Genomic DNA, 27961 nt, shown 5'->3' with positions numbered 1-27961 from the left:
ACTTCCGCCCGCGATGGTATCCTCTTCCTCCCCTCCTTCCTCATCATCGTCGTCGCCCTCGTTCCTCCAACCTCCAGCTGGCAAAAGTCCTCGACGTCGTCCGTCTCTAGTTTCCGCCTCGACTGGACCCGAACTAGAAGGGGAATCATTGACAGACTCGGCAGGAATGGGAGACACGAGGGAGGATCAATCGCCTCGAGGGAGTTCGGCCAGTGTAAAGTCGGATCGAATCAGGAAGAACAGCAATAGTCGTAGGGTATCTAGTGAGTGTTGAACATTTGATGAGCAGATGGACTGAGCGCTGACAACTGGTGAGAAGCAGCCGAAACTTCGTCAAGCAACAATTCGTCGTCTTCGCAGTCTGGCACTTTCCTCACTCGCTTCCTCGGTTCATTCCGACCTCCACCTACAGCACCACAGAATCGACCTCCTCTCCCCCGGAGTCTATCGAGTCCGATCAAACTCGCTCGAGATCTCATGCCCTCCTCATCTTCGTCCTCTTCCTCAATTTCTGCCTCCCAAACGCCTCCGCCTCTATCAGAAATGCCGCCGCCAGTACCTCAGAGATCAGCAGCCGTCGACTCACAGATGTACCAGTCAACATCAGCATCGCAGTCGAGCACGAGTCTATCGAAACGATTTCGATCCGATTTCACCAAAAGCAGATCGCAACGAAGCGCGAGTCCCCCAGTTTCTCCTTCCGCCTCTCCTATGATTTCACCAGCACTATCGAACGACGTACCAAGGATGTCACCAGGCTCACCAGCGACCTTGAGAGGGAAAGAGAGGGATCCGATGGAGACGGCTTTAATCGGGGGAGAGAATTTCGGCGGAACGGGCGAAGGAAGTGCAGCCTCGACGCCAAGGGCAGAAGGAAGAGGAATCTCACGGAGAGAAAGTGTGTTGAGTCAGAGGACACTGTTGGCGCACGATCGGAATAGTACGGCAGGTTCACTCAGCGGTGGAGTTCCCCTCGGTTCACCTCTGAGACCGATCGAAGAACCTCAAGTCTTCCCTCCGCAAACCCCTCACCTCGATCAATCCCTTCAACTCATCGCGACTCTTCTCCCTCCCGCCCTCTTACTCCTATCCCAACTCGGTCCGGCTCATCTCTTCTCTCCTCCTCTCAAAATTCCTTCCCTCTTCGAAGTCGCCCTCGGTGGATCGTCTTCTCGCAAGTCGTCAGTATCAGGCGCCTCGAACTCGTTCAACAAGTCGGAACATATCCAGTCTGATCGAGCGAGTATCGCTTCAACCGCGACAGCCGACACGACGACAACTTCGACTTCTTTCCTAGCCGGTCTCCCTTCGATCGATCACCTTCGACCTTCTCACTCCCACGAACTTCACGCGCCTTCGTCTCTATCGGTACCAGCAGTCAGTGCTGCCGCGATTTGGCGACTCTTTCGAGGATTCGAGTGGATCGGAGAAGTTGGAAAAGGGGAACAACCTCCACCTCCTTCGCCTACAACGGCAGATCGGCCACCGGTTGGCGAAGATGAGGACGAGGAGTATGTGGAACAACCCGAGGACGACGAATACGAACAAATTTTCGATTTCCCGTCGATGTTACAAGGAGTTTCGGACGTTCTCGCGGCAGACACGGCAGCGCGAGGGATCGAACTAGTGATCGGACAAGTTGGGAACGGGAGTGCACCGAGTCCTGCGGCGACTCCGACAGTCGACGAAAAGAAGGAGGGACCGATAGGAGAGAGGCCGAATCCGGTTGCGAAAGATATCGAATCGAGGGAGTTATTGGTTAGAGCCGACGAGAGAGCGTGGAGTGTAGCTCTCGTTTGGGTGAGTCTATTCTCGATCATCTCTGCTTCTTCATCATCGCTGACGGCTTGTCCCGCAGATCCTGCACCACATCATCGCCGGAGCGAATTCTGGATCAACGATTGAAGTTCGCTTCCTTGCTACCGCCGCCTCAGTTGCCCCCGAGAATTCGACATCTCAACCAGCAGCACCCAGTACAAGTCCCCGCAGCGAAACGAACGTACGCCCTCCTCAGAAGTGGTGGACCGTCTCACTCGAAATTCTGCATTCGGTAGCGACTTCGACTCCCGCTCATCCCTATCCCGACCCGTCTTCGCCAGGATCCGGTCTCGGCGCCGAGTTGCCCTCTCCGCCTTTCGACAGCCTATTCGCGAAGGATCTCTTCTCGCTCGTCGGATTCGAATTAGGATCAGTCGAACCAGGAACTCTTGCTGAATCGGCGAGTAAATCTTGGGTACTCGAAAGTCTCCTCCCGGCTGCTCGACCGAAACCTCGACCCGTCGATGATCCTTCTACTCTCCTCGGTCGACGTCGTGCAAGTCTCGAAGCGTCAATCGGTCAAGAACCTTCGATCGGAGATTTGAAACGGTTCGCAGACAGCGCTCTTAAAGGACACCGAGTGGCACTTCACGCAAGCGATCAGAGTACATTCGCGAAGCATCTAACGATGTACTTGGCCGGATGGGGAATGGACGTTCAACATGTTCCGCTCGACGCCGAAGGACCTTTATCGTCTGGAAGCTCAGTACACGGACTCGACGGGAAACGACCTTCGGCCGGATCGAGGTTCGACTCGGGATTCGCAGGGACCGACAGTGGAACGCCTCCAGGTTTCGCATCGCCAAATTCAGACGGTTCTCACAAATCGCCAGATCTCGGCGCCAACGGAGAACCAAATTCTAACTTGTGCATCATCGATGACGACGTTTCGACATTGAGACGACTCCTCGTTGCTCTTCGAGCTCCCCCTCTTCACGCTCCTCCGACCCTCATCTCGAAACGACCTCAACTCGCAACTAGAAGAGCTCGTTCCAGCCCTCACGTTCGACAACTTCATCAGCTTCAACAACAAGGTCCTTCACAATGGGTCATCGTTCATTTCGCCAGTCTCACTCACTACAAAACGATCAAAGAGATCGTTGCCGACGCCCTCGCAACGACTCGTTCCCCTTCTCTCCCCGAAGTTCTCGTCATCCCGAAACCTGCTGGACCTCGTCGGATAATCACCTCACTTTGGACTGCGTTGAAGCGTCCCGCTGTCGATCCCTTCCTACCCCCTATCGCGACTTCTCCTACCTCTCCCGGCATTCAGTACTGGACGCCTCGACTCTCTCCCGCACTCGCGAAGGAACAAGAGTTCGACTTTGGAGGTTCTGACAGTTCAGGTAGCAAGAACGGAGAATCGAATAATCCCATGTCGACTCTCGGTAAACCTCGAACTCCTCCGACTTACTTCTCCCCGTCGAGTACCGTCTTCCCTCCCTCGAGTCACCTCCCTCCTTCACCTCTCGGCCAGAACAACGAATCGCAAGACTCGTACTTCTCGAGCGTCGCCGAAGAACTCAAAGAAGCGACTCCGAGTGAAGGAATGGTCATCCAATCGCCCGACGGTCGTTCAGGGATCTTCTTCCAACCTCAAACTCGCTCTCAACGCTCGATACACGCAAAGGAGAAGGCCGCGAGTAAGCCGATGGAACGAGATCGACAACCCGCCGCCGGCCTTCGAGATCAAGGCGCAAACGAGTTTTCATCGGATCCTTCTTCCGGCCCAGCTCGAGTTTCGACTGCGACTCCTCACGAGATCGGTCTAGGTCCTTCGAGTTCACGACGGAAATCGAGCAACTCTTCAGTCGTTCACGCCGATCAAACAGCACCTCCGATGCCGCTCGGAACTCCTGCCCTTCATCTCGACTCGTTCATCTCGGCGGCGAAATCTCGCGCGAACGGAGAAGACGTCTCGCCGGAAGAGCTTCCTCCACCCACCGAGGAGCTTGCAAGACACGCCTCGAGTGGGTCGAACGGGAAAAGACCGAACGCAGCCGCTCGACACAGCAACTCGAGTGGAGGATCGGGTCCAGGTTCGACGGCACAATCACCTCTCGCAACCAGCGCCAACGCAAGTCCAAACTTCGGTCCACCGTCTCGACGACCGACGATTGGAGCTCCTTCACCGATGAGTAATCTACCGCCTTCGACGCCACTTGGTCCAGCAGCTCAAGGTGCAGCGGCCGCGCGAGCGAGCGGGTCGAAAGTACCTCCGAGTCCTTCTTCGCCTCGAACCGCCTTCGGGCGATCGAGAACAGGGACCGTAACCCAAGCGCCCAAAGGGAAACGGAGAGCGAGTAGGAAAAACACGTTGCCTTCTGTACCTCCAATTCGAGTTCTCATCGTTGAAGGTACGTTCAGTCTTATTACTCTCGTTGCGGGACTCGTAGCTCATCAATCGGAGTGAACAGATAACAAAATCAATCAAACGATTCTGTCTGTGTTCATGAAGAAACGAGGAATCAAATGCGAGGTTGCAGTGGATGGAGCTCAAGCTGTCGACAAGTGGAAGAAGGGAAATTTCCATCTCGTTCTCGTGAATCCTGCCATCTCTTGATCGGTTGAGCTCCAATTGACGACTAATCGCTGTCTTTCGACCCTTGCTCAGATGGATATCCAACTTCCAGTCAAAGATGGTATCGAGGCGACTCGGGAGATTCGTGAACTCGAACGAGCAAACAACGTCGGAACGTTTATTACGACCCCGACGACCGATCTCAGCTCACCGTCGATGTCGAGTATCAGCAATCCTTTGAGCAATCCCGGTTCTCCTCTCCTTCACATGCCCGTCATTATCGTCGCTCTCACCGCTTCCTCCCTCCAAGCCGATCGAGTCAACGCCCTCGCCGCTGGATGTAACGATTTCTTGACTAAACCCGTCTCGCTACCTTGGCTCGAAACGAAACTCGTCGAATGGGGTTCGATGGCGTATCTTTCCGGATTCGGTCGCAAGATGGATTCACCTGAACCTACCACGTCGACGACAAACCTCGGTGCTCCTCCTGCTCCGCAAACTCAAGGTTCAGCGGCGAAGAATTTCTCGGCTGGGATCAATTCGAAAGCAGACGAAGTCCGAGGTCACCTTCACATCGATCGAGCTCACAAGTCGGACGAATCTCCTGGATCTTCGAGCAATGCTTCTCCCGCTCTCGACGCTGGTCCTCCCGTCAACACCGTCAACGACACTCCAGCTCAACCTTCTCTCATGCTCACCTCTCCGACTCCTCAAGAGACTCCGAAGACGGCTACGACTGCGGCGAAACCTGAAGTCAACGACAAAGCTCCCGATCCGACTCACGTGCTCGACAAGGTCGAAGAGAAACTCGAGGATCTCGTGCAAGAACAAGAAGATCTAACTGCGTCTCCTAAACGACCTGGTCCTACTCCACTTCCTCCTTCTGTGCTCGGTAGTCAAGATCCTTCTCTACACGACGTACTCGTCGAAGGTGATCGATTAGCTGAACTCGGGCGAACGAGAGCAGGATCAGCTTCTTTCGGTCAGGTGAGCCTATTTCCTGTCTTTTCCTTACAGGCTCGTGACTGACAGTGTCCTTCTGATTAGGCTCTCACCGAATCTGGTGTCTCGTCAGCTCGGGGCTCGAACGAGAATCTGTACAAATAGGTCAATAGATCAATAATGTTTTCTCTCGCTTTCCCTTCGCATCTTTGTTTTCCCCCTGTTTCCTCTCTTTCTATGTTCTTCCGTTGTCTGTATTCATTGGAGCTACAGTGTTACCCTCTGCCCGTCTATGCATGAAAAAGAAAAGCACGACGCCTATCATATCCTTCCTTACACAAGCTCGCTTCTCTCCAGCCTCTAGAGCGAGTCGCGAGACTTTGACCTGAACTCCAGGCTTTGCGAGGCCAACTTGGACCGAGCGATAGTGCGGGATCGTATTCTTCGAATCGTTAATCGCGAACGGAATCCTCTCATGAACAGAGGGAAGCGAGAAGCTGGATCAGAATACCCTTGACTTCGACCTCGAGCGCAAAAAGAAAGGGAAAGGGGAAGGAAAGCAGAAGTGATCGAACTTAGTGACTCGGATTGATTTCTCGTTTCAATTGGTGAGTCTGCTCTCTCTCGTCCACAGTTAAGTGACTTACTTGATTTTCTCGTCAGTGACTCCAGTGAACTTGTACGATAGCGCCGTTCGCGCGCAGCGGACTTTCATACCTTCGGATTCTATACCTTCTTTCGCAATTCTTTCGTCTCTCTCCTTTGCAAATCCTCCCTCGTCCAGTCACATCGGACTTCAAAATCTAAGAGGCGTATAGCAGAACCGGTAGGCGTGCGAGCAGACAGCATGCAAAGTTTCGCCCAAGACGCTTGCTTTCTTTCGCAATTCTTGACATTCTCTCAGGGCAAGAGGCTCTCGAGCGGAGACATCGACTTCCTAACGACTCACAGAACATAGTAGTGGCAACAAATAGACGATACAGTACAAGCTTACTGTCTCAGCGACATCACTTCGTCCCATTCGCGATCCAATTCTTCCCATCTCGACTTGAACCTTTGCAACATCTCGAGTCCTTTTCTGGCCGCTTCTTCGTCGATCACGATATCGCTTTCCAATATCGATGGGGAGCGATCCGATTCGGTAATGGTGTTGGAAAAGGGCTGATCTTTGTCGCTCGGTTTCAAGGAAGGGTCAATAGTCGAGACGAGACGTCGACGTTTCGAAGGAGAAGCAGCTTCGGTGACAACGGACGGAGAAGGGTAGTCATAGGTCTGCCTCCAAGGAGGAATGCGAGACTGGTCTCTCGAAAGAGCGGTTTCCGATTTGACGGGAGAGATGAGGGGATATCGGGGGTCAGGCAACGCGGCGACATCATGTGAATGGTTCTTGTCGGAACTTCGAGGGGGAGAAGGAGGAACGAATTCCGTCTGAAGAGGTCGAGTCGGTTTCGAAGATGCGGTCGCGGACGCGTCGGCAGAAGGGTCCGCAGTTGACGAGGCTACGGCTTTACTTTTCTTCTTCTTCTTCTTCTTCTCTGACATCGAAGTAATGTCTGAGATCAGGAATTGCGACGAAAAGGAGAAGAATGGTCGACTAACTCGGTTTTGGCTTCGTCTTCGCTCGCAACAGCGTCCGCCGCCTCGAAACGATATCACGACGGATTCTTCCACTGAACTGCTCCGATATCCAGTCTAGATCGCTCTTTTGACCCCCGTCTTCGAATAAACTGAGCAATTTCGCGTCTTCCTCAGGCGTCCAGGGTGGTTCGCTGTAGTTCACTGGATCTGGCCAAAGTGAAGATGCGATGTTGAAGCTTACCGGATTAAAGGGAAGCCGGGGTCCTCACTCACCATGTCCCGCCGCTTCAAGCTCCTTCATCCGACGCAGTCTACCTCTCGTCGAAGAGACATCTCTCATCCACCCGGGACGTCTCTTCTCATCCCAGTATGGTTGCACTCGATCGGAGAAAGCCTGGTGATTCATGACTTGCCCGTTCGCTCGATTTTCGGTGAACACTTCCCAGAGAATTTCGATTTCTGGCAGGACCCAGGCCAAACCCTTCTCTTTGTGCCGTTTTGGCTGTTTCTCCTTCTCCTTGTGGCTCAATCCACCCTCTGACGGGGTTGCGAGATCTATCGAGGAGGATAGGTTAGCGCGTCTCTTTGAGAGACACAAAGACCCGAGGCACGCACTCGCGTCATCGGTTGGAGTCACCTCACTGTCCTCGGCATCCTCATCTCCCCCTTCTTCGTCACCTTCCTCGTTGTCGGACATCATACTCGCTTCAGGAATTTGAGGTTCAGCCGAATCGGGTTGAGTCGAGCGAACGGTTTTCTCGACCTCTGATTCCATTCTGTAGCTCGTGTCGGATGGGTTGGCGTCGGAGGTGTTGACTCGGATGTGTAGTTTGTAATCTCGATTGTAGATGTGAGGGTTGTCGAGGAAAGGGCGGGAACGACTGAACGAAGAATTCGAAGGAGTCTGTACGGCTCTGATGACACGGCTTGATCCACCAGATTGTCTCACAGCGTGCTACTGATTCGTGAGGACCGTCCGAGACCTGATAGAGCTAGCGAGGAGGGCTGATTCGAGGTTGTTAGATGAAGAAAGAGGGGGAGTCGCCTTCGAGTCTGAGTGGATGCGTGACGAGCTAGGCGGTTCAATCGAGCGCTGACTGTTCTATTCGCGTGATCTTAGCTGCTCGGAGGGTCGATGAGATGAGGGGAAGAGCAAAGACTCGAGCTTGAGTCTTCGTAGTGAGCAGCTCAAGCAGTGAGCCTTACTGACAACAGCGCTTGCATCCATAGTCTGAGGAACCTCGTACAGGTTACGAACGGAGAAAGCACAACAAAAAAAGAACGGTAATCGAGGGGAAACTCATTTCTCCTTGAAGCTTTTCGACGATTCCCCTTGACCTTGCTTCCAGCTCCCTTCATTTCGCCTCTTTCCATCGTCCTCCTGCCTCTCGATCAACCCTCTTCTGCGTCATTCTCCTCATGAAGTCCTCCGAAATCTGACACTCTGCCGCGAGTTCATCCGTTTGTTCTTCAAGGATAACTTCAATGTTTCGATCCTTCGCCGCAAGTACAACGTCCTTGATCGAAGCGAGAATCTCCTCCGTTCGATATTCCGGCGAGAGAGAGCTCAAAGATGGAAGGTAGATTGTGGCGAGCCGAGTGAATTTCCTGGGATTTTTGAGGAGAGAAACGAAAGAGCTGAGAACAGTGCTGCAGAGGTCTGCGGACGGTTCATCTGAACCTTCATATCGAATCTCGGAGATGAGTAGACGCAGGTTCGCGACGGGTTGTTCCTTGAGTTCTTTCTCCGCCCAATACCAGGGAAGGTTGACGAGAATCGAATCGAGAGGCAGTGAAGGAATCGTGGACCTTGCTTCGGGGAACAAGTCCGACGTGAGAGTGAGCGAGTCTAGTTGCGAGGCCAGGGCGGTCAGGGTTGCCGTGTCGGACCTGTCGAAGCCGCAGCTTTCCAGACCTAGGTGACGTAGAGACGGAAAGGTTGCGGCTTGGAGAGGGAGTGGGGCGAGAACGACGGAGCACAGACCAAGTACCTCGACAGAAGGGAAAGTGAGAAGAGACATGGTCGTCGTGTCGATCTTGACGCTGTTGAGAAAGACTCGCGAGAGGCCTATTCGACATTGGGAAAATTCGTTGGAAAGATTAGCTCACTTTCTGACATAATTGCAGTGGATGAGCAGACGAACTCGAACCGTGAAACTTGTCCAAACTCCAGAGACCGGAAGAGGTGACGAGCTGCTCCATCGAGCTTAACGCCGGCGGAACTTCCCTTAAAAGGCGCGCGACTTCTTTGACTGATGCTACTTCCGAATCGTCCTCCTCTGCGAACACGATCGTGCGTACCGCTGATATCGAATCGTTTTGTTCGTGTTCGTCTCCGACAAGAAGCGAGAGTGTCTCGATCGTTCTGCCAAATGGAATCCGGACGAATTCGTAGAGGAGAGATTGGGCGATTCCGTTGAGAACGCGAGTCGTGAGAGAGAGGGAGTAGAGTGAGGAGCGAGACTCTCTTTCGAGTTTGAGAGTGTGAAGGTTGCTGGTGGGACAAAGGAGGAAGACGGAAATTATCGATGACGAGGCGGAGGAGTTCGACCGGTAGCTGAGGAGACATGGCGGAGGATGACGATTCGATGTCTAGATCTACTACCAGCCAAGGCGGTGCGTTAGTTAGTGCTGTCGTGGTCTGAGGGAAGACAGACTTTGACAAAGGCTCGCACTGACTCACTCAAAGACGTTTTCTTCCCTCCCAGACTCTTATGACTATCTGTCTTACCTGTCCTGCTTACTCCCCAGACTGCTCAGAGAAGGAGACGGACAGGATTCGATGATCCTAGATGAAAAGAGTTGAGTGACGATTCAAAGGCGAACCGGTCGATTCAAGGGCACTCGACGGGAGTGTAAGTTGTCGACAGCTTCAGGGATGCTTCTGCGCGCTTGAGAGAAGGCGGATGAGATACCGGACTGAAGCGACGAGGGAAAGAAACGCCCGAATAGTTTTCTCCCTCTTACCTATGACTCCAGCTCCCGAAAAGGACTTTGAGCAACCCAGATGAGGTAAATATGCCCTCGAGATTCCCCTGAAGCTACTGAAAAGCTAGTTCCTTCGCTCTACCGGAACGCTTCCAGTTTCTCGCGACCTCTTTGCCCCCTGAAACCCGCTTCAACAACGTCCTTGGGCTTGGGTTGTACTGCAGCGTCGCGAAAGAGTTCGTGTAGTAGTCGCGTACCGAAAGCCGTCCATCGTGCGGAAACAGCTCCTTCACGTCGATTCCGTCAAGTCTTCCTTAAATCTGTCCTCGCTCGAGCGTTCCTCCGTCCAGGCGCGAAAGTCACGACTTCTCGCGGGTTAGTCGGAAGTAAAATATGTTGACAGGATAGTGGAGACAATTGGAAACAAACAGAAACGATCAAGAGACAAGGGAAAGACAACGAAGCAAAAACCGACAAAACCTCAGATCTTCTCGAACTTTTCCACGCCGAGATACTGCTCAGTACCTACTCCTCGCTACCAGCCTTCGCCTCTGTTACTCCTCCTCTCTTTTCTTTCGTTGTCTCGAATAGAACTCTTGCGAAAGATACCTTGTTAACTCTTGCGATTCGAAAATGAGCTCGAGTCCATCGCGTTGACACTCCTCCATTACTTGGTCCATCTCAATGGCGATGTCTGACGATCCGATTCGGGAGGGATGCCACCAGGGACCGACGTAGATTGACTTGAGCGGCCAAGTTTTGGATGCTCGACGGGCGGCGAGCAATTTGAGGACACGTCGGGGATGCTCAGACGTCATAACGGCTGCCCCCTCAACCATACGGAGATGGTGAACGGATGCAAGACCTTGAATTCTAGCGGGCACGGAGAAAGTCTGGCGGTAGTCGTAGATGTCAATCAGAATGCGAGAGGAGTCGGAGAAGAGGCCGTTCACAGCGAGATGATAGAGGTCTGCAGAGATGACGATCGCATCGAGTTGTGGCAGGAGGTGAGCGAGGCTGGTTCGTTCGAGTCGACATAGGTTGTTGGTGCCGAACACATGTCGTAATCCGAGAGCTCGTAATGACGGCAATACTTCCGGATCGAGTAGGCGTAGAACAGCAGCATTCATCGCTAGGTAATCGAAGGTGAGAGATCGAAGGAAGGTGAAAGGGCCGGCATTAGTGCCAGCGAAGCCGTCTCCCCAGAGTCGAAGATTGACAACCTCTGAATCGGAAGAGGAAAGCGTCAGGACGTCCTCCAGACCTCAAGTAGCGGACACGTAGACTCACTCGTTCGTTGGACCAGCACCGCGAGGTAAAGGGGATCCTCGAGGCGTCGTTGGATTTCAAGACTCTCGAGACCATTCCAACTCCCGAAAGCCTCTGTGACTCGTTTTGAAGATACAAGTTGACCGATCACGAGCTCCCTAGGCCTTGCTAAAGCCACGCCCGCCCCGAGCAAGAGTTCAAGTTGAGCTTCCGACTTGATCCGGACGATTTCGAACAGGAGAGGTTGAGCAATCGCGCGGAATTGACGAGAGACGAGAGATAGAGAGCATAGAGTAGATTGTCGATCCTTGTAGGTCGTATAGAGGAAGGAACGGACACCGCTTCCAGTCGAGTTGGGGCAGGTCGGGTGAGATATCTGCACCGTTGGGAATCGAAGACAGTGAAACCGAGAGATGGTGAAACGAGCGAAAGAAGAGAGCTCAATCTTCCGTTCCACTCTCAACAGCCTCGATTGGAAACCCCCTCATCCGAGGCAATCGCTCTCGTTCGAAGCCCTAGCAGCGACGGTACAGATAGCAACGTGAATAAACACACAAGAGAAGAAAACGGTACCCAAAATCAGGCTATTCCGTCGGTTATTCCATTTCAGCATTCTTGCAGTCACTGCATTTCACCTGTTTTCTCTCTTCTGCCTTTCTAGCGATCCTCTTCTGCGTCATCCTCCTCATAAAGTCCTCCGAGATCTGGCATTCTGCGTCACAACGACCCGATTGTTCTGTAAATACGACCAAGACGCCACGATTTTTGGCGGCGAGCGCGAGGTTCTCGATCGAGTTGCCCACTGCATCCGTGTGGAACACTTCTCGCAAGGAACTTCGCGTCGGGAGGTAGATCGACTTGAGGCGAGCGAACTGTTTGCGATCCTGGAGTTTCGAGGCGAAAGAGTCGAGGGGAGACTCGGGCGAATCCCACTCCGGGTCATCATGCTCGTCGATGAGCAGACGGGGATTCACGACGTACGGTTCCTCCCATTCCCTCGTTTCGACCCAGTGATAGGGGAGATCGGCAAGGATTGAAGCGAGTTGAAGGGTTAGACCTTGGCGAAGTGCTGCACCAAAGGTGTCCCATTCGAGAGTAATCGAGTCGAGCTGGGGCTTCAGAGCGGTAAGGGTTGCTGCTTCGTTCCGGTTGATTCCCCTCTCCTCACTGTCGAGACACAAATGCCGGAGAGACGGAAAACTTGCGATGGGAAGCGGATCTGGGACGAGTCCAATCGTGCGCAAGCCAAGTACTTCGAGCGAGGCGAACATGTGATGAGAGATCGCCGTCGTGTCGATGTCGGCGTCGTTAAGGAAAACGCGCTTGAGGTCTGTTCCGCGTCCAAAAAAGAAAAGGATCAACATTGTCATTCTCGAGACTGGATGGAGTTGAGAGACCAACTGGAGCCGTGAAGCAAGTTCAAAGTCCTCCACAAGCTAGAGTAGGTGATGAGCTGCTCGAGTCTCCCGAATATCGCAAAAGCGTGTTCATTCAAATGGCTGAAGTCATCGGTGGACCATTGTTCCTTCCAGTCCTCCTCTCCTAGCGCCATGGTTCGTACGAGAGATAGTCCGTTCGTGTTGCCATCTCGGACCAGTCGCGAGAGCGCAGTTTCGCCTGCTGGGATTCGAACGAAAGCGTAGAGGAGGGGTTGGGCGATTTCGCTGAGAACGGTAGTCGTGAGAGAGAGGGTGTAGAGCGTCGATCGAGTCTCGTCTTCGAGCTTCCGGGTTCGAAGCGAGCTCGTGTAGGGAGGAAGTCGGAGATTTTCGACAACGAGGCGAAGGAGTTCGACTGGTAGCTGAGGGGACATGATGATGGAGGCGAGAGTGGTTCTGAGTTCGCTGCTGAGGGCAACGGCGCTGTCAGCTCGGTTCGAGAGCAAGCCGAAGAGAGTCAGAGCGCTAGACGAGGTATGAAAGTAACCAAATCGTTGAGGGGACTCACTTTTCTTGGTCTCCTGCGCTCTACTAGGAAACTCTGTGTTTCCAACACTTTGGCGATAGGTCTCAGACGGTCTCGAGGGTGTGCTAGTTCGAAAAACTCGATCAGAGATGAGAATTTCAGAGGGTTACAAGAGGGCGAGGAAGCGGGCTTACAAGGCTGTGAAGAGTTCTGCGATGACCTTGATACCCTTGAGCCGTCTGATCAAGCGCTGGACCTTTCCGCGAGGAGTTATTCGAGATTGTTTGGTGAGCTATTGAGGACGGGTCGACGATCTGCTGAAGCGGCGAGTAGGCTAGGCAGAGGCGTCTCTGCAGGTAAATCACGCCCACTTCTGGTGCGGCGAGTCCGGCTTCGAGATTAGCGTGTGACGAAACGAAAAGGAAGAGACGTTTTCTGAATTTCGCGATGTTACTCTAGGGAGGATTTGATCCTTGCGAATCGAATCAGCGGCTCAAGGTACTGTAGTATGCTGTCGAGAAGCTAGAGTCGCGCTTGTAAGCCGAAAGAGAATCAGAGTAGGGCCTCTAGCGCGCTTAATCATGAGGAATTGTCCCCTTCGAAGAGTTCCCGTTCAACAGTCCGTTGACTAGGAGAAACGACGATAAATGACAGCAATAGACAACAACACTAGATGTACAACGAGATAGAAAGCCCCTTCTTTTCAAGCAACGACGACACTAACCCATTGCTCCAATTTCTCTCTTTCCCGCTCTTCTTCCCTCCGTCGCCTCCCTCCTCCGCTCAGCGTCAACCCCGATAAGCTCGTCGATAAACCCCTCCTGATCGACTGACTCCGCTTCATCGTTGTTCGCTTAGCCTCGTCCTCGTTGATCGTCTCAATCCCCGTCAAACTCAACCGATTCGTCCATCTCGATAAACTCCTCCTCAAACTCCCACTCCTCCTCATTTTCCCACCACCCAGCTCCGGTATTGGTGTATCTACCCTCCTTCCCTCGTTCATCGTCTCATCCTCGCTGATCCCCCAAAGCGAGCTTCCACTCCTCCTCACTCGAGTACTTCTCGGGGTCTTCCTCTCGACCGCTCCGAAGCGATCTCCATACTTTCCAGAGCCTTTGCCACCTCCCAGATACCCACTCGGTTTCAAGACGTCCCAGAATCGAACGCGATAGGGTTCTTCGAGAGGAGTTTTCGGAGCGGGGAGATGTGAGAGATCGTACGTGAACAGCGTCGAGGAAGACGATTGAGGCAGAAGAGTTTTCGAGTGAGGATGCGAGAGAGGACGAGTAGGACGACGGACGGGAGAATGGGACCGTGGGTGGGGGTGAGGATGGGATAGGGAGGGATCGTAGTATTTCGATCTCGAGGAGGATGGTAATCGATAACTCGAAGGATGTGTCGGAGAGGAAAGGAGAGAAGCGACTAGATCAGTAGCTGAAATGGTAGGGAATAGGTCGTTACGAGTTGATTGTCGAGATCGATGTTGGCGAGGAGTAGCGGGAATCGAACCAGAGGCGGGGAGGAAATCGGGTTCGTTTACGAGTGATGGTGCGTAGGAACGATGCAAGTCGAGATGTGAACTCGTTGGTGAAACGTATTGGAAACCCTTGGCGAGTTCCTCCGCTTCCCGGTTGAATTGCTCTTCGTCTTGATCATCCGTCAATTCCCAGCTTCGCAACAAACTTCTCCTCCTCCGAACTTCCTCATCTCTGTCTCCTGCACAACTACGGTTCCTCAAAGGTGAGGCAACCGTCTCGTTAAGCTCTCCTCCTTGAGTGGTCTCCTCTTCCCTTGTTGCTTCGACTCCCGTTGTTTGGTGTTCTGGAGTAGGACAAGTTTCGACGACTTCTACGAACCTCGGAGGTCTCGCTTGTGGTGGCGGGGTAGAAGACGAGGACGAGGAAGCGACGACAGTCGAAAGTTGTTTCGATTTCGAAGGGGTGAACAACCAATTTGAACCGGAAACGTCTCCATCGTCATGGTCGCCTGGTGTCGAAGGGAACGAACTATCCGGAGTATCGATTGTCGTGGAAGCATCGGGTCCTCCTGAGTTCGAGAAACGGCCTGAAGAGGAAGCGAAACTGGTTGAGACTGTAGAATCTTGACTTTGTTCTGTGTCTTCTCCTTCTGATTCCGATCGGTAGGTACGTTCTTGTTGTATTTCCCCCTCTTCCTTGACCGGAACGATCTCTTCCTCCTCCTCCTTTATCGTCTCTCGGGGCAGACCCGCTAAACTCTGCAAAAACCCTCCTTCATCCGTTTCCCTCGCCGTCACGAAGCTCTCATCCACCCCAGCCTCATCTCCTCCTTCTTCCGTACTCGGGATTTCTACTCCGTTCGAAACGAGGTCCAGGTGTGGATGAGCTGAAAAGAAGGAAGACATTTCTTGTTCTGAATCTTCTTCGAGTACGGGGGAACATTCTCGGATCCTCCATCTATCTGTTGTGATTATCGCCGAGGGAGTAGATCGGTCCGGGAGAGGGGATGGGTCGGAGAGGTATTCGAATTGTTCTTCCGGCTCAGAAGACGGAATTGACAGAGTTGAGGGATTCGGTGGCGCCGGGACCGATTCGAAAGTGATGTCGCGATTGTCGGTGTTTGTGAAGAGAGTGTTCGAGTCGCTCGCGTACGTGGGGGAGGGAGGAAGGGAGAAATCTTCCCGAAATGTTGAACGAGGGACTCGAGCTCGATCTTGCTTCTGTTTTTTCCTGTCTTTCGTCGAACTAGTAGAGGGGGAACGTAAGAGGTCTGTGAGATCTGTGAATGGCTGCAATAGAGGTTCATAGGGAGATGCGAGAGGGTCAGGAAGAAGCGAGAGAGAAAAACAAGCGAAGTTGACTCACTCGAGAGAGGGAACGCGTGAGCTTCTTGTCCCGTGCCATCTTGGTCGTTCAATGCAAGCGGAGGGAGAACGGGGCGCTGGAGCTGAGTAAAAGGAGGAAGGAGGGAGAGCAAGGGGAACGAGAGTGGGTCGAGAACGAGAGTGTTGAGGGCAAGCTCTGGTCTTCGGTTGAGGTCTGTATCTGGCTAGTGCGAGGTGTGGTCAGTTAGAGAGGCGAAAGAGCGAGAAAGGGGTTTGTTGATCGAAAAGTGCGGGTACGAGATCTAGTCGAAGAGAGAACGAGGAGCAGCAGCTAGTGGGAGATGGCACTGACAGGATGTATCAGGGGAGCTCTCAGGCCTACTAGCGCATCGAAAGTCGGAATGAGTGGATATTAGAATTTAAAGAGGTCAAGAAACGAATTCGGAGGGTTTGCTCCTCTCCTTCTCCCTCATCATCCGATCCCGCTCCTTCAGCGAGGTATGACAGCAATCCCGACCATGTCACACCCCAATAGCAGCAGCGCGCCCCTTCCGCCTCGAATCGGGATCGAACAATCTCTCGAACAACTACTCCAATCTCTCCTCGAACTCGGCATCTGCGCTTCAGACGTGCAGGAATCTGCGTTAGAATCGAGTCCTCAGGGAGTAGCGAGTGGGCAGCCGGGTGGATTGATCGGGAGGAAAGCGTCAGTCTCCTTCCCCCCTCTGCTGGCCCTCCTCCCTCTCGCCGGAGCTGATTTTGCGACGATCTGAGGTGTAGGACGCAAACGATCGAGAGCTTCGCAAGGTTACATTCCATCAAGGATTCTGTAGGAGATGTCATGATTCCCCTCGAAGTTATTTCGCAAGTTTCACTTTCCCTACCTCTTCCTTCCTCGCCAGCTGACTCTGACTCGATGGTCTCGTGGCATCTAGAACCGTCGATGCCGGAAAGAACCCTCATCTCTTCACGAAAGACTTTATCGAGCGATTATCAGGCGAAAACATGTACACAAACGGAATCCTCTCTGCCGTTTCCGTTGAGTCCACTTCCCTCCCTTAATTCGTACAGCACAGCACCTCAGAGACTGACTGTGAAAAGGTGGAATGCTGTAGGGGTATCGAGACCTATTGACGGAGCAGATGAAAGACGCTTTCCCAGATTTGGTCGATTTCCTTGATCAACCATCTCCCTTCTCGGCACCACCAGCTCAATCGACTTCTTCTGAACCGCAACCTTCCCTTCCAGACGAAATCCTACCTCCTGCGTCAAATGGGTTCCTGCCGGAAAGCTATGCGAACGGGAATGGAGATGGAACCGAAGCTTTGAACCTCGCCGCGACGACATCGATTGGAGTTCAAGCGCAGGAGCAACAGATGCTCAACGGTTCACAAGGTCAGAACGGATCAGGAGGCGGAGTGAGTTCGGAGGACGTCAAGATGGAAGGATAGTCATGAGGGATGGGCAAGTTCGAAGAGAAGGAGCGGCTCGAGGGAGACGAGTTCTTTGAGCGCGAGACCTTCGGAGTCGGACCAGGGCAATAACTACAGAAGACCAGAGTCGATTCCTGAACCCCGACGCCGACTTTCGTTCCCCCTTTCCAATCCCTGCTCCCTCTTTCGCCTCTCTCTGCGGTCACCTTCTTCACGATATCATCGATTCTTGGGATGGTCGAGGGACCATATCTGGCACTCTCGCAAGGACAAGAGTTGCGACGACCCTGAGCGAATCGAATAGGTGAGCTCTGACTGTTTCCTTCCTTCGACCTCGATTCTGTACAGATCGAATAACGTTGTCTGATTGGCTCCTGGCAGTGTCTCGAAAAACTCCTTTATGGCGACTAGACTCGGAGTCGTCGACCAGACAATGTGTCAATTTTCTTCTGGAGCACCCTCAGTCCTAGTCGTCCGTGAAAGTAAAAGTGAGGAATTCTTTACAAAGTGTACGAAGCTGTACAAGGATTGGAAACCGTAACGAAACACATTCTGCAAAGCTAAACCAGATCACCTTCAAATGACTCTTTTCCTTCGTCGTTCTCTACCAGAGCCTCCCACGGTCACGGTAGCCTTTACGTTCCCATCCCATTTCGTCTGCGAATCTCCAGCACCAATCATAGTCGCGATCACACCCACACATCTCCTGATGCATTTCCTCGTAGTCATCCAGGTCAAGCTCGTATCGACGGTTATAACCCCCCTCGTAGTCTTCTTCGTCGTCCTCTTCTTCTGCTCGTTCGAGAGCTGCCTGCTACGCCTCTGAATCCTTAATCTCGAGTCCTCTGATCGTACTTCCCTCGATCTGGATTCCCCTCTTCTCAGCGAGTGCTTTGAGTTCCTTCACCTTCGCTTCTGAGCAATCGCTAGTCCAACTGGGAACGAGCCACTCTTCGAGATCTGCATCGTCCTCGTCCTCCTCGCGAGGGGATTTCGAGTTCAAATTGTCGAGAATAAGTTTTTGGAGGTTCGTGAGCTTGGACTCGTCGGAAATCAAGTCGATCAACGGTTGAGCTCGGACACGAGAGTGCGGTCCAAAGTGAAGAGTCTTGACGGGAAGAAGAGAGAGGGAATCGTAGAATCGCTGAGAAGTGAGGAGAGAGGTGCCTCCGAGGGCAAGATGAGTGAGGTTCGAGAAGCGTGAGAGGAAATCGGGCGCAAGGGAGGAAGTCGTTGTGGTCTTGTCGAACGAGAAGAGGGACAAGTCGGTAAGGAGGAGAGGGTTACCGACATTTTCAAGGAGTCGACCGAGGTGGACCGAGTGAGTGAAGGCGACGATTTTGATGCGAGAGAGGGGAGTTTCGGGGAGAGTCGTGTGAACATCGGTCTCAGTCGTCTTGAGGGTCAGGTATCGAAGACCGAACGTCCCGCCCGAACGTTTTTCGAGCTCGAGATACCGGATGGGTTCGACTCGCTCCTCGTACAATTCGCCAAGCGCAGGTCCATTTCGCTGGTTACGGAGCTTCTCCCAGTCGAAGTACTTCTTCGTGTCGACGTTTGGAAACGACTTGATGGCGAGTTTCTTCAATCGTGCGTTTTTCGCAAAGTCGGATTTATCGGGATGATACTTGAGAACCAAATTGCTATCGATGTTGAGGAACACAGTCTTGAGATTCGGGAGGCTTTCGACGAAGTGGCGTAAATTCGCGGGTTGAGGAAGCGTAACAGAAACGTTCTTCGAGATGTTTTGACCGGACTGAAATCTGAGGACGAGGCTTTCGACGAAACCGCATAGGGACTTGTTCGAGTGGAGGGTGTGTTGTAAGATGTCGAATTGAGAGAGATTGACGGTGACGGTTCGATACAATTGAGATCGATGGAAGGGAAGGAGGGCCGAGCATAAAGGAGGGACAACGAAAGGATGAGGGAGGTAGGAGAAGAGATTGAGCAAGAGTTCGGGAGGGAGAGTTTGGAGGGTGGCATGAGAGGATTTCGGTACCTCTTGGAGGTCCCCAAGGGCGTCTGGGTCGAGGACTTTCGTCTGTTAGATCAAGGGACGAGAGAGTTGTAGCAGCCGTCCTGCCGCGATCCGGGTCGATAGGGACTCACAGTAGCCTCAATGTCTCCATCAGACTTGGCCTTGTCCTCCATCGTAGCCGATACGCGCGAGAGTGAACGAGAGAGAGAGTGAAGGTAAGACGAAGTCGCGACGTGGTTTCCGCTCGATTGGCCGGTCGTTACTGATTCGAGTGCAGCGTTTGCCGCGTAGAAAAACAGATCAAGTCGATTCGATGCCTCTCCGAAGTTGAAGGTGAGACTAGGGGAATCGGTTAGAGTGCAAGAGCGAAAGTCGAGGAGATTTCCCTGTTCCTTCGCTCTGCAGCCGTCCCCAGCTCAATACACGACGAGTACAACTAGTATTCCGGTAAACAATATAAAGTGATCAAAAGGAAACAAAGAAATGTGAAAAAAGATCCAAACTCGAGCGATTCCATTTTTCATTTCCAAACTCGCTTTTACCTTTTCGATTCGATCCATTCGTCGTCCTTAAACTGATCCTCCTTGTCGCGCCGATCCCTTTTGTCTCTCCTCGAAATCAGCCAAGATGTACGAATCCATGTCGATCTCGGATGGTAATCGAGCGAAGACGACCTCGATTTCCCTCTTTCGACATTCCTCAAGCAGATCATCGATCAGTTCTTCAGCCTCTTCACCGAGTTCAGGATTACCGCGTGGGTCTTCTCCGAAGTAGAGAAGTCAAGGCGAATCGTTTTCGCTCTCCTGAGTGTTTCAATGAAGTATTCCATGCTGTCCATGATTTTCTCGACGTGATCGTCGTCCAGAGTCAAGTCGAAAAGTCCCTGCACGCACATGTTTCTTGCCTCGAGACTTTGTACCGCCGCGAAGCCGAATTGGGTGATGTAGCATTCGACCAGAGTGGAGGAAGCGAAAGTGCGCCGCTGTTCAGGTTCAAGATCCTCCACCCACGTTGAAAACCGCAAGTAGAGGTTTTCGACTTTCGAGAAGAGCGAGAGAAGCTGGGGATTGGGGAGCAGATGTTCATTGCCGCTGAATTCGATGCCGAGAGAGCGCAGAGATTGGAGAACCTCCGGAGAAAGGAGTTCCGAGATCATTTTGGGAGAGGTGGAGGTTAAAGCGAGAGATCGGACATGAGGGAGGACGAAGGAAGTTGGTACTTTGAAATCAGAATATGCGAGTTGAAGGTCGGTGAGATCTGATACCCGCCTTCAAATCAATCGACCGTGTTTCCCAGCCCTGGTGATACAGGGGAGGCAAGACTCACGCTCAAATCGATTGAGGAATGCGAGATCCAAGTCTTCTCCCGTGTTGCCGAGAGTCAGAGATCGAAGGGAAGGGATGATTTCAGGTAGACGATGAGTCGACATGATGCCTGGACCTTCTCTTTGCAGCCATACGGAGTAGTGACGAGGGACAGAGCTCCACCCCGCCCAGGCGATTTGATCCAAGACAAAGTGGAGTTTGCGAGCTGATTCGACGAAAACTATTCCGACGAGGAGAGGTTGAGCGATCGACCGAAAGCGACGAGATACCAGAGACAGAGAGGAGAGGGTAGATTGACGGTCCTCGTAGGTGTCTGTATGGAAGGAGGGAGGAACGCTAGATTCGATGATTTCGCGGAGAAGTTCAGGAGGGAGGGACGAGAGCGACATAGCGGGACAATGATCGGCGGGGGGAAAAAAGCAGGCTCAACTGTAGTGCGAGGGCGGACAGGAGTCCTGCGAGTCAGTTCGAAGCCGTAGACGTCGACTCAGCTCTCGAGCCGGAGAGAACAGGAGGGGGAATGCTCACCTGTGACGCCCTCTGACTCGCTACGGACTTTATTCGTTCGAGACCTCTACCTCGTGCCTCTAGTCGCAACCGCCTCGAATCGTGTCGTCTTGTGGACGTAATTTGGACCTCGATTGATGAAGTCGGAACAGGGTCGAATCGCTCGACTCAGGTTGCTGCCGACCGGCTCGGTAAAATTGTAGAGGGCTCGAGACTGTTTTGAGAGGTCGGCTGGGTATCGAGTGAGGTGTGGAAGCGAAGAGAAGGAAGAGCATTTCTCTTCATCTTTCTTCTCCTCTCACGCTCTACACAATCGCGAATCCGACTCGAAAAGACCACTGAACGAATCCAACACAGCTCAAAGTCATCGGCACATCCCTCGAGTACCCGTCGCGACGACTTCTCACCAATCATTCAACCTTCCTCGCCGACTCCCCTCCTGATCTCTTCTCCAGCCCTGTCAACATTCCCACTCGATGCCCTCCGATATCTCTGCGCAACTTGCCATGCGACGCCTCGAGAAACTTCCCCCAATCTCCCTCGACACTTGGCATCGGTGGGAAGAAATTCTTCCCGATGTTCTCGCCAGCGTTACCGGAAACTGGTCGGCAGCCCTCATCCTCAAGGGCGTGTGCGAGCCGGACGACGAAGGTGATCCCGACAACGCACCGCCTTACGATAGGGAGAAAATTAAGAGAATATGCTCGAACCAGAAGAAGTTCAAGAGGTATTCAGAATGGGCTGAGATGACTAGGGAACTGAAATGTCTGCTCGAACTATACGGAGGCTAAGAGGCGAGGGCGTTGGTGTGGGATTTCGAAACCGTCTACGGAGACGTGAAAGGGTTGTGGCAGAAATTCGTCAGTCATTACGCGCCGGAGGCTTGGGGTGCGAATCACTTGGGAATGGTGGGGGAGATCTTCTCGATGGTGAAGTGGAAGGAAGAGGAGGAGCCGCCAGTTGTGTTCTTCACTCGAATGGCAACTCTTCGGAAGCGCCTCAACGCAAACTACCGTGCGGCTGCGATGCGGAGCGACCACGACCCCGACGACCCGGAAAGAATGGTTTACATCAGAGGCGCCCTTCAGGAACACTTCATCCGCGACACGATCATCTGTAGACTTCCCGAAGACTATATGGAAGCCATCCTCCCTCGCGTCGAGGTCGATACAACTATTGCTGAACTACAAAACCTCGTCACCCATCGTTACCGTGCTCGCAAGCACATCTCGAATCAAGTCGAGGAGAGTTCGATCAAAGGGACCGGTGAGCGTTTTCGTTGCAACTTCGGAGAAATTCTGACTGACCCACCCCGGACTCTTACGCGTGTCTAGGCCCAACTTGAACTGTTCATCTCTTATTTGTGGAAGGTAGCCTGGAAAAAAAGGGAGATGGAAACTAGCGAGAAAACGGAAGCGGATCTGTATTCTTCTGGAAGCAATGTTTCGTTTTGCAAAGATTGGAAAAGTTCTACTCCTGATCCCTCTGAGCCGCAGCACCACCGCCGCCACCGAAGAGTGCTCCTAATCTGCCGAGAATGTTTCTCGTGTTCTCCAACCTTTCCTCCTCAGTTCCTTCTTCTTCCCCGTTTTCATCGTAATCTCTGTCTTCATCCTCCTCCTCGTCCTCCTCGGCATCTCCGAATCCTCCAGGCATCCCCCCTGCTCCGCCCAGCATCTCCAATTCTCGCATCAACTCCTCTCTCAATTCCGGCGTCAACGCCATTGCTCCATCTCCCGCTCCGATGCCGAGCATTCGAGCAAGTCCATCTCTCATCGCTGCTGCAACATCCGCACCGTTTCGTGCTCCACCTCCTGGTCCGCGTTGAACGACGTTTCTCCCTCGTCTTCGGGAATTCGTAGCGGCGTAGAGGGAAGAGAAGTACGTGTCGTCGTAGAATGTCGCGTTGGGGCTCGTTGGGGGGAGAGGATCGAAGGAGTAAGTCGTGCCGGATCGAGCCGAGGGAGGAAGATAAGGTCGAATCGAAGCGATATCTATTCAGACGAAGCGAAGTCAGCTCGATAGCGTTAAGTCTCGACAAGAAATAGCCGAGTCACCTGAGATGAATGCGGCTCGAATCACACCCGCCGGTGCAACTCCCTCGTCGAAAGCTCCTTCCGACCACAATTTCTCTCCGAGTCGAACATCCTCGAGCGACGAGTCGTCTAGTAGCGGTGTAGCTGCAGTGACTGCTTTCCGCAACCAACTGAGAGAAGCGGGATCTTTCCACAGAGGTGCCGAGCGAGCGACGTAGAGTTCGGAGAGGAGGGAGAGGAGGTAAGAAGGGTTCTTCGTGAAGGCCCCGTCTGGTTGAGCTCTCCGGTGGGAAACCATCGCTGGTGGGAGGTCGAAAGCGAGGGAGTTCGACAGGAGAGTCGCGACCATGGGGAAACGGATAATCGCACTCTTGAGCGCTTCTGTGCTCTTCTCGTGATCCTAGATTCGGCGGTAAATCGTGAGATGGTTTCGCCTCGAAAGAGTTATGCAGACTTACCTCCTTCTTCTCATCTTCCATATTCCGTAATACGAGAGCTTTTGCGAATGCGAGACCAGGGTAGCTCTCGACGTGCATATCGGGATACGCAGTCGCGAGCGTCGGTAGAAGCTTGAGGAACCAATCGTTTTGACCTGCTTTTGGAGCGAGGAAATCGATCCTAATTCACAGGCAAGGAACTAAGACTCTGTTATTTCGGTTGGGAAAGACGGGAGATTCACGAACCAGCAGAGCATTCCGACGGGATCATGTCCTCCTCCAGTTCCCAGAGCAATCTTGCTGAACTCGAAAGCGGTCCTCCAGGTTCCTCGCTTAAAGTGCAGAGCAACTTGACGTGCGATTCCGACGAAGAATGCTCGGTTCTCGATTTGAGAGAAAGGGAGTCGGAAGTTGCCGGAGGGGAAAGTAGCAGGTAGAGGTGTTGATAGGGCGTAGAGAGCCCGGGATAGATGAGTTGCAGCGGCACCTGAAGCGAGAGACCGAAGAAAGATCAGTCTTCGTGCTCGATCGAAGAGCAGAGTGAGCTCTCACCTAAATCTCCTTGTTGTGTCATCATCTCGGAAAGTTGCATCAAAGTATCGATGTGATAAGGTTGAGCAGCGAGAACGTCGAAGAGTCGGTTTCCGTCCGCTTGTTGCAAAACTTCGAGGAACATAAGCTGAGCTTGTTTGTACGATGGCGGGTGAACGTAGGTGTGCCAATCTCCTGACGGATCTGCATCCGATTCTGGTCCCTCGTATCGAGTCAACCCGAGAGTTCCGGAAGCTGAAGGCCAACCAGCTTCGGGAGCTGCGAGGTGGGAAGCAGAACGTCGAATCGAAGTCGAGTGATGCGGGTTGTTCGCGAATCGAGCGTGTAGGTGCGACCTCGGTGCAGTTGGTGCGTTCCCGATAACCTTGCTTCCAAACATCCTCCTCAACTCTGCGTCTGAATCGAGGTATTTCGTTTCGAACGCGAAAACTTCCTTCACTGCTGCCCATTTCGGATCTATCCGTTGATTCATCGACGCAACCGTTTCATTCTCGGCTCCTCCTCCTCCGTTCTTCGTCGCCAATTCAGCGAGCGCACGATCGATTTCGTCCATTCCATCGTCGACTTTCGTTTCCTTCTTCACTTCCGGCTTCTTTGCCTTTGCCTTTTTCTTGTTCTTCTTCACGGGAGTCTCTGTCTGCTGTTCGGTAGGTGCTGGGGTCGCTGCAACCTCGGAATCTTCGACAGAGGGAGAATCGGCGCCAACGGTCGAGGGCTTTTTCTTCTTCTTCTTGTTCTTCTTCTTCGACTGTAGTCAGGCGGTCAGTAAGAGCTCCATGTAGAAGATACAAGGTCTACCGACTCACCTTGGCAGGTGTTGTTGAGTCAATCTCTCCATCGTCTTCATCCTCGTCCTCTCCATCACCAAGATCGAGCTGTAGATCGACAAGAATCAGCACAAGCTTCGCAATAGAGGTGTAATAGTATATTCACCGCTCCGAATCCTCCAGCAGACCGAGTAGGAGCTGCAATTTCTTCCTCGCTCTCTTCATCTAATTCGACTTCATTCTCCGTCGGTAGTCCAGGAGCTGATGCTGCTTTTGACTTCTGTAGCTCTTCTAGCTCTTGTAGTTCCCTTAGCTGTCGCTTGTTCAGTCGTGGAGGCATGTTGAGGTGGAAATCGACGGAATGACGGAGTTTGAAACTCTCTCGATTCTCGCCAAGTCGTTTCAGACAAAAAGTCATCGAACGCAATGAAAGTTACAAGATATGCATTTCCAGATAAGACAATAGTAAGAGGCTATCAAAGCGAAAAAAGTTTCGCACCCGGCGATTCGAGAAAGTCAGAAAAGTACAGAATTTCCGAGGATACAAGGTTTTAAGCACGACGTCTAGTCTTTTGGTGTCGTCGGCATCGACGGGAAGCTGAGAGCGAGAGCAGGGGATCAGCATCGGGCACGAGAAAGCGACGGCGAGCGTGGGAAAGGAGACTTACTCAAGTTTTGACGAATTGAAGAAACAACATCGGTTCCAGTGAAGCCGCGAGTATCAAAGATCATGCTGCGAAGGACACGAGTAAGCTGAATGCACGCTAGATAAACGGGGCGAGGAGGAGACCTACATTCCGCCGAGACCTTCAGATCGAGCGTAAGCCTGCCAGTGAGAAAAGAAGAGACGCTCGAAATCAGTACAGGAGGTGACCGCTGGGGATATATGGTCGCGACAGCTTACAGCTTTGAGTCCGGCAGATTTCGCATCGTCGTATACGATCATTTGTCGAGTTTCAGAGTTGAAGAGGAAAGGAGTTTCCGAGCATTGATCCCAGATACGCTCGTAGCCCTTGAGTCCCTTCGTTCCGTCCTCGGAGAGGATCTACAGGACATAACACGCTCGATGAGTGGGACATTGGAGGGGAAAAAAAAAGTCGAATCACTTACGCCGTTCGAGATCAACTCGTTGAATTGCCACTGTCCAGAGTATCCGGCACTCGTCGTTCCACACTGATCGGTGTAAGCGGCGTTGGAGTCTCCTGGAGCTCCCATCGGGGTTTGTTTCGTCCATTCTTGGTAGATTTGAGAGGTATATGATCCGGTCTCGGTTTTCGCGAGAGTCGAAGAGGTGGTGGTGAACGAGACGGCGTAGGCAGGAACACCACTGTGCGGCGGTACATTCAGGTCAGCTCACAAGTTTCGAGTTCGAACAGGGATGGAATGAAAGAGCGACGAACAGAAGGATCCGCTCGGCAGGGAAACCGCGCGACTTCCAGAGCGAGACGGCAGCTTGTACGCTAGTGTCACTTTTGCAAGTTCGGAGAGGAGAGTTGGGACCCGTGATCTGCGACCACGAACCGCTGCGAGTTCGAGAAGAGAAGTTAGCCTTGAGATTCGGAACGAAGGATTTGGGAAAACGAACGAGATGTCGTACTGTGAGCGAGAGGACCATGATCAGCTTCGTCCTCGATTGCGCATGAGCAAGAGAACAACTCACAGTCATCAAATTGATGTAATCGAGGAGCGAACCGTACTCGGCGAACGAAGAAAGAGCTGATCCATCGGGACCGTTGATCCCGCTGACAGAGACTGCAGCGGTGAGGAGATTGTCCTTTCCGACGATAGATCGAAGTTCCTTAAGGAAGAGGACGAAGTTGGCAGAATCGTCGGGAGAGATTGCGTTACAACCTGAAATCAGACGAAGAGCTTCAGTTTTCGACCTCTTCTCAGCAACTTCTGAGACCGTACTCACCGATGCCTTTTCCGTTTGGAAACTCATAATCCAAGTCGATTCCAACGAAGCCGTATTGGACCATGAAATCGTGTAGGTCGTTTGCGAAAGCTTGCCTCTTCGCATCGGTTTCGATTAACTTCGAGAAATAAATCGATCCGCTCCATCCTCCGACTGAGAATACCGGTCTCGCTCCTTTGCTCTTCGTGTATTTGACGAACTCTTGCAGCTCTGAAATCGATTGACCTTCAGGCACTTCAAACCCAGTCGCCGTCGTGGTCGTTACGAAATAATACGCTATATCGTTGGCCTGCCATGCTACATCGCTTACGAGTCCACCGCCGTAAGCTGCCCAGTATTGTGCGACGATGGGAGACGCGGCCGAAACGAAGGAAACGAGTGTGATCGTCATGAGGACGAGTTGAGAGAGGAAGGATCGCATAGTCGAAGTCGTAGATCGTTTGCTGCCGGCAGCTGGTGATGGTCGATCGGGTGGAAGAAGGAGAGAGAGAAACGACGACGAAGGAAGGAAAGGACGAAGGACAAGGGACGAGACAACGAGGGAGCCAGTCGGGGAGAACAAGGGGAGACGAAGAATGGGTTGGAAGGAGGCGCGAGCGTCACGGACGAACTGGCTGGATCGAGACGAATTGACTGAAGACGAGGCGGGAAGTAATGAGTAGAACGAAAAGAGGACGAGATTCAATCGCGAAACTGTGAAACTCGGACGCGACCGAGTTGAGCTCTCTCGCGCCTCTACGTGATCCTAGAGCTCCGATTCGAGTGAGGAATCGGAGGTCTCCAGAGCAACCGCGACTCGAAAAAGAAGTGGAAGAATGAGAAACGAAGAGCACAGGTCAAGCCAGTCCGAATCGAAACTCTCGCGAAAAACGGTCCTTCGCCAGCGCGGACCACTTCACGCTCAGCGACAAAGGTCAGTCCGCAAATACAGTAGTCGTAGACTCGCTGCAGACCTTGACTCACTCTCACGTGACGGGACAATCGGACGAGTCAAGCAGAGATGAGAGAAGAAACACAAATGGGATTTAACAAGTTGCAAGTCAGTACACAGCAGAAGATGGGGTACTTGTCTAAACGATGGAGAGTAGGAGGGTGAAAGTAGAAAAAGCGAAGAAGGAGAAGAAGAAATCAGTCAGTTTCGAAAATTCGAAGACTTTTTGAAGAGAATCCAACGTCGACGACGAGGAGGAAGTCGCCGACGAAGGGAGAAAGCAACTACGACGTACTTAAAGCTTGTCGCTGTAGAG

At 52.7% G+C, this 27961-nt stretch overlaps 10 protein-coding genes across 10 annotated transcripts; 3 read left to right on the top strand and 7 right to left on the bottom strand.

Annotated features, from left to right (window-relative positions):
- Nucleotides 1-13: 13 nt before the first annotated feature.
- JCM6883_007530 (response regulator) lies at nt 14-5446 on the top strand (the record flags this gene model as incomplete). The annotated part of the gene is made up of 6 exons (XM_076628361.1): nt 14-263; nt 323-1800; nt 1859-4175; nt 4236-4360; nt 4433-5326; nt 5387-5446. The coding sequence occupies 6 exons, from the start codon at nt 14-16 to the stop codon at nt 5444-5446; spliced, it is 5124 nt and encodes a 1707-aa protein (XP_076491762.1).
- Nucleotides 5447-6271: 825 nt separating this feature from the next.
- Nucleotides 6272-7634, bottom strand: JCM6883_007529 (SANT/Myb-like DNA-binding domain-containing protein; the record flags this gene model as incomplete). Its single annotated transcript, XM_076628360.1, has 4 exons — nt 6272-6816; nt 6881-7066; nt 7133-7414; nt 7475-7634. 4 exons carry the CDS (start codon nt 7632-7634, stop codon nt 6272-6274), a joined length of 1173 nt encoding a protein of 390 aa, XP_076491761.1.
- A 580-nt stretch (nt 7635-8214) lies between these two features.
- JCM6883_007528 (uncharacterized protein) lies at nt 8215-8880 on the bottom strand (the record flags this gene model as incomplete). The annotated part of the gene is made up of 1 exon (XM_076628359.1): nt 8215-8880. The coding sequence occupies one exon, from the start codon at nt 8878-8880 to the stop codon at nt 8215-8217; it is 666 nt and encodes a 221-aa protein (XP_076491760.1).
- A 1461-nt stretch (nt 8881-10341) lies between these two features.
- JCM6883_007527 (uncharacterized protein) lies at nt 10342-12869 on the bottom strand (the record flags this gene model as incomplete). Its single annotated transcript, XM_076628358.1, has 4 exons — nt 10342-11012; nt 11078-11432; nt 11692-12386; nt 12458-12869. The coding sequence occupies 4 exons, from the start codon at nt 12867-12869 to the stop codon at nt 10342-10344; spliced, it is 2133 nt and encodes a 710-aa protein (XP_076491759.1).
- Nucleotides 12870-13664: 795 nt separating this feature from the next.
- JCM6883_007526 (uncharacterized protein) lies at nt 13665-15843 on the bottom strand (the record flags this gene model as incomplete). The annotated part of the gene is made up of 2 exons (XM_076628357.1): nt 13665-15728; nt 15805-15843. The coding sequence occupies 2 exons, from the start codon at nt 15841-15843 to the stop codon at nt 13665-13667; spliced, it is 2103 nt and encodes a 700-aa protein (XP_076491758.1).
- Nucleotides 15844-16282: 439 nt separating this feature from the next.
- NUT2 (mediator complex subunit NUT2) lies at nt 16283-17215 on the top strand (the record flags this gene model as incomplete). The annotated part of the gene is made up of 4 exons (XM_076628356.1): nt 16283-16470; nt 16545-16628; nt 16700-16802; nt 16880-17215. 4 exons carry the CDS (start codon nt 16283-16285, stop codon nt 17213-17215), a joined length of 711 nt encoding a protein of 236 aa, XP_076491757.1.
- A 796-nt stretch (nt 17216-18011) lies between these two features.
- On the bottom strand, nt 18012-19348 carry JCM6883_007524 (uncharacterized protein; the record flags this gene model as incomplete). The annotated part of the gene is made up of 2 exons (XM_076628355.1): nt 18012-19238; nt 19307-19348. 2 exons carry the CDS (start codon nt 19346-19348, stop codon nt 18012-18014), a joined length of 1269 nt encoding a protein of 422 aa, XP_076491756.1.
- Nucleotides 19349-21483: 2135 nt separating this feature from the next.
- Nucleotides 21484-22352, top strand: JCM6883_007523 (uncharacterized protein; the record flags this gene model as incomplete). The annotated part of the gene is made up of 3 exons (XM_076628354.1): nt 21484-21734; nt 21807-22273; nt 22342-22352. The coding sequence occupies 3 exons, from the start codon at nt 21484-21486 to the stop codon at nt 22350-22352; spliced, it is 729 nt and encodes a 242-aa protein (XP_076491755.1).
- A 125-nt stretch (nt 22353-22477) lies between these two features.
- JCM6883_007522 (transcriptional repressor TCF25 family protein) lies at nt 22478-25139 on the bottom strand (the record flags this gene model as incomplete). The annotated part of the gene is made up of 7 exons (XM_076628353.1): nt 22478-23001; nt 23065-23443; nt 23502-23661; nt 23727-23967; nt 24033-24780; nt 24839-24907; nt 24966-25139. The coding sequence occupies 7 exons, from the start codon at nt 25137-25139 to the stop codon at nt 22478-22480; spliced, it is 2295 nt and encodes a 764-aa protein (XP_076491754.1).
- Nucleotides 25140-25350: 211 nt separating this feature from the next.
- Nucleotides 25351-27135, bottom strand: JCM6883_007521 (glycoside hydrolase family 18 protein; the record flags this gene model as incomplete). The annotated part of the gene is made up of 9 exons (XM_076628352.1): nt 25351-25397; nt 25468-25532; nt 25594-25625; nt 25704-25844; nt 25910-26126; nt 26200-26322; nt 26385-26395; nt 26460-26650; nt 26715-27135. The coding sequence occupies 9 exons, from the start codon at nt 27133-27135 to the stop codon at nt 25351-25353; spliced, it is 1248 nt and encodes a 415-aa protein (XP_076491753.1).
- Between the last annotated feature and the right edge of the window lie 826 nt (nt 27136-27961).

Source organism: Sporobolomyces salmoneus (genome assembly GCF_050403485.1).
Source record: "Sporobolomyces salmoneus JCM6883 DNA, S_salmoneus_JCM6883_v1_ctg1, whole genome shotgun sequence".
NCBI lineage: Eukaryota > Fungi > Basidiomycota > Microbotryomycetes > Sporidiobolales > Sporidiobolaceae > Sporobolomyces > Sporobolomyces salmoneus.
The sequence above is the reverse complement of the archived record's forward strand: the minus strand, read 5'-3'. Positions and strand labels throughout refer to the sequence as shown.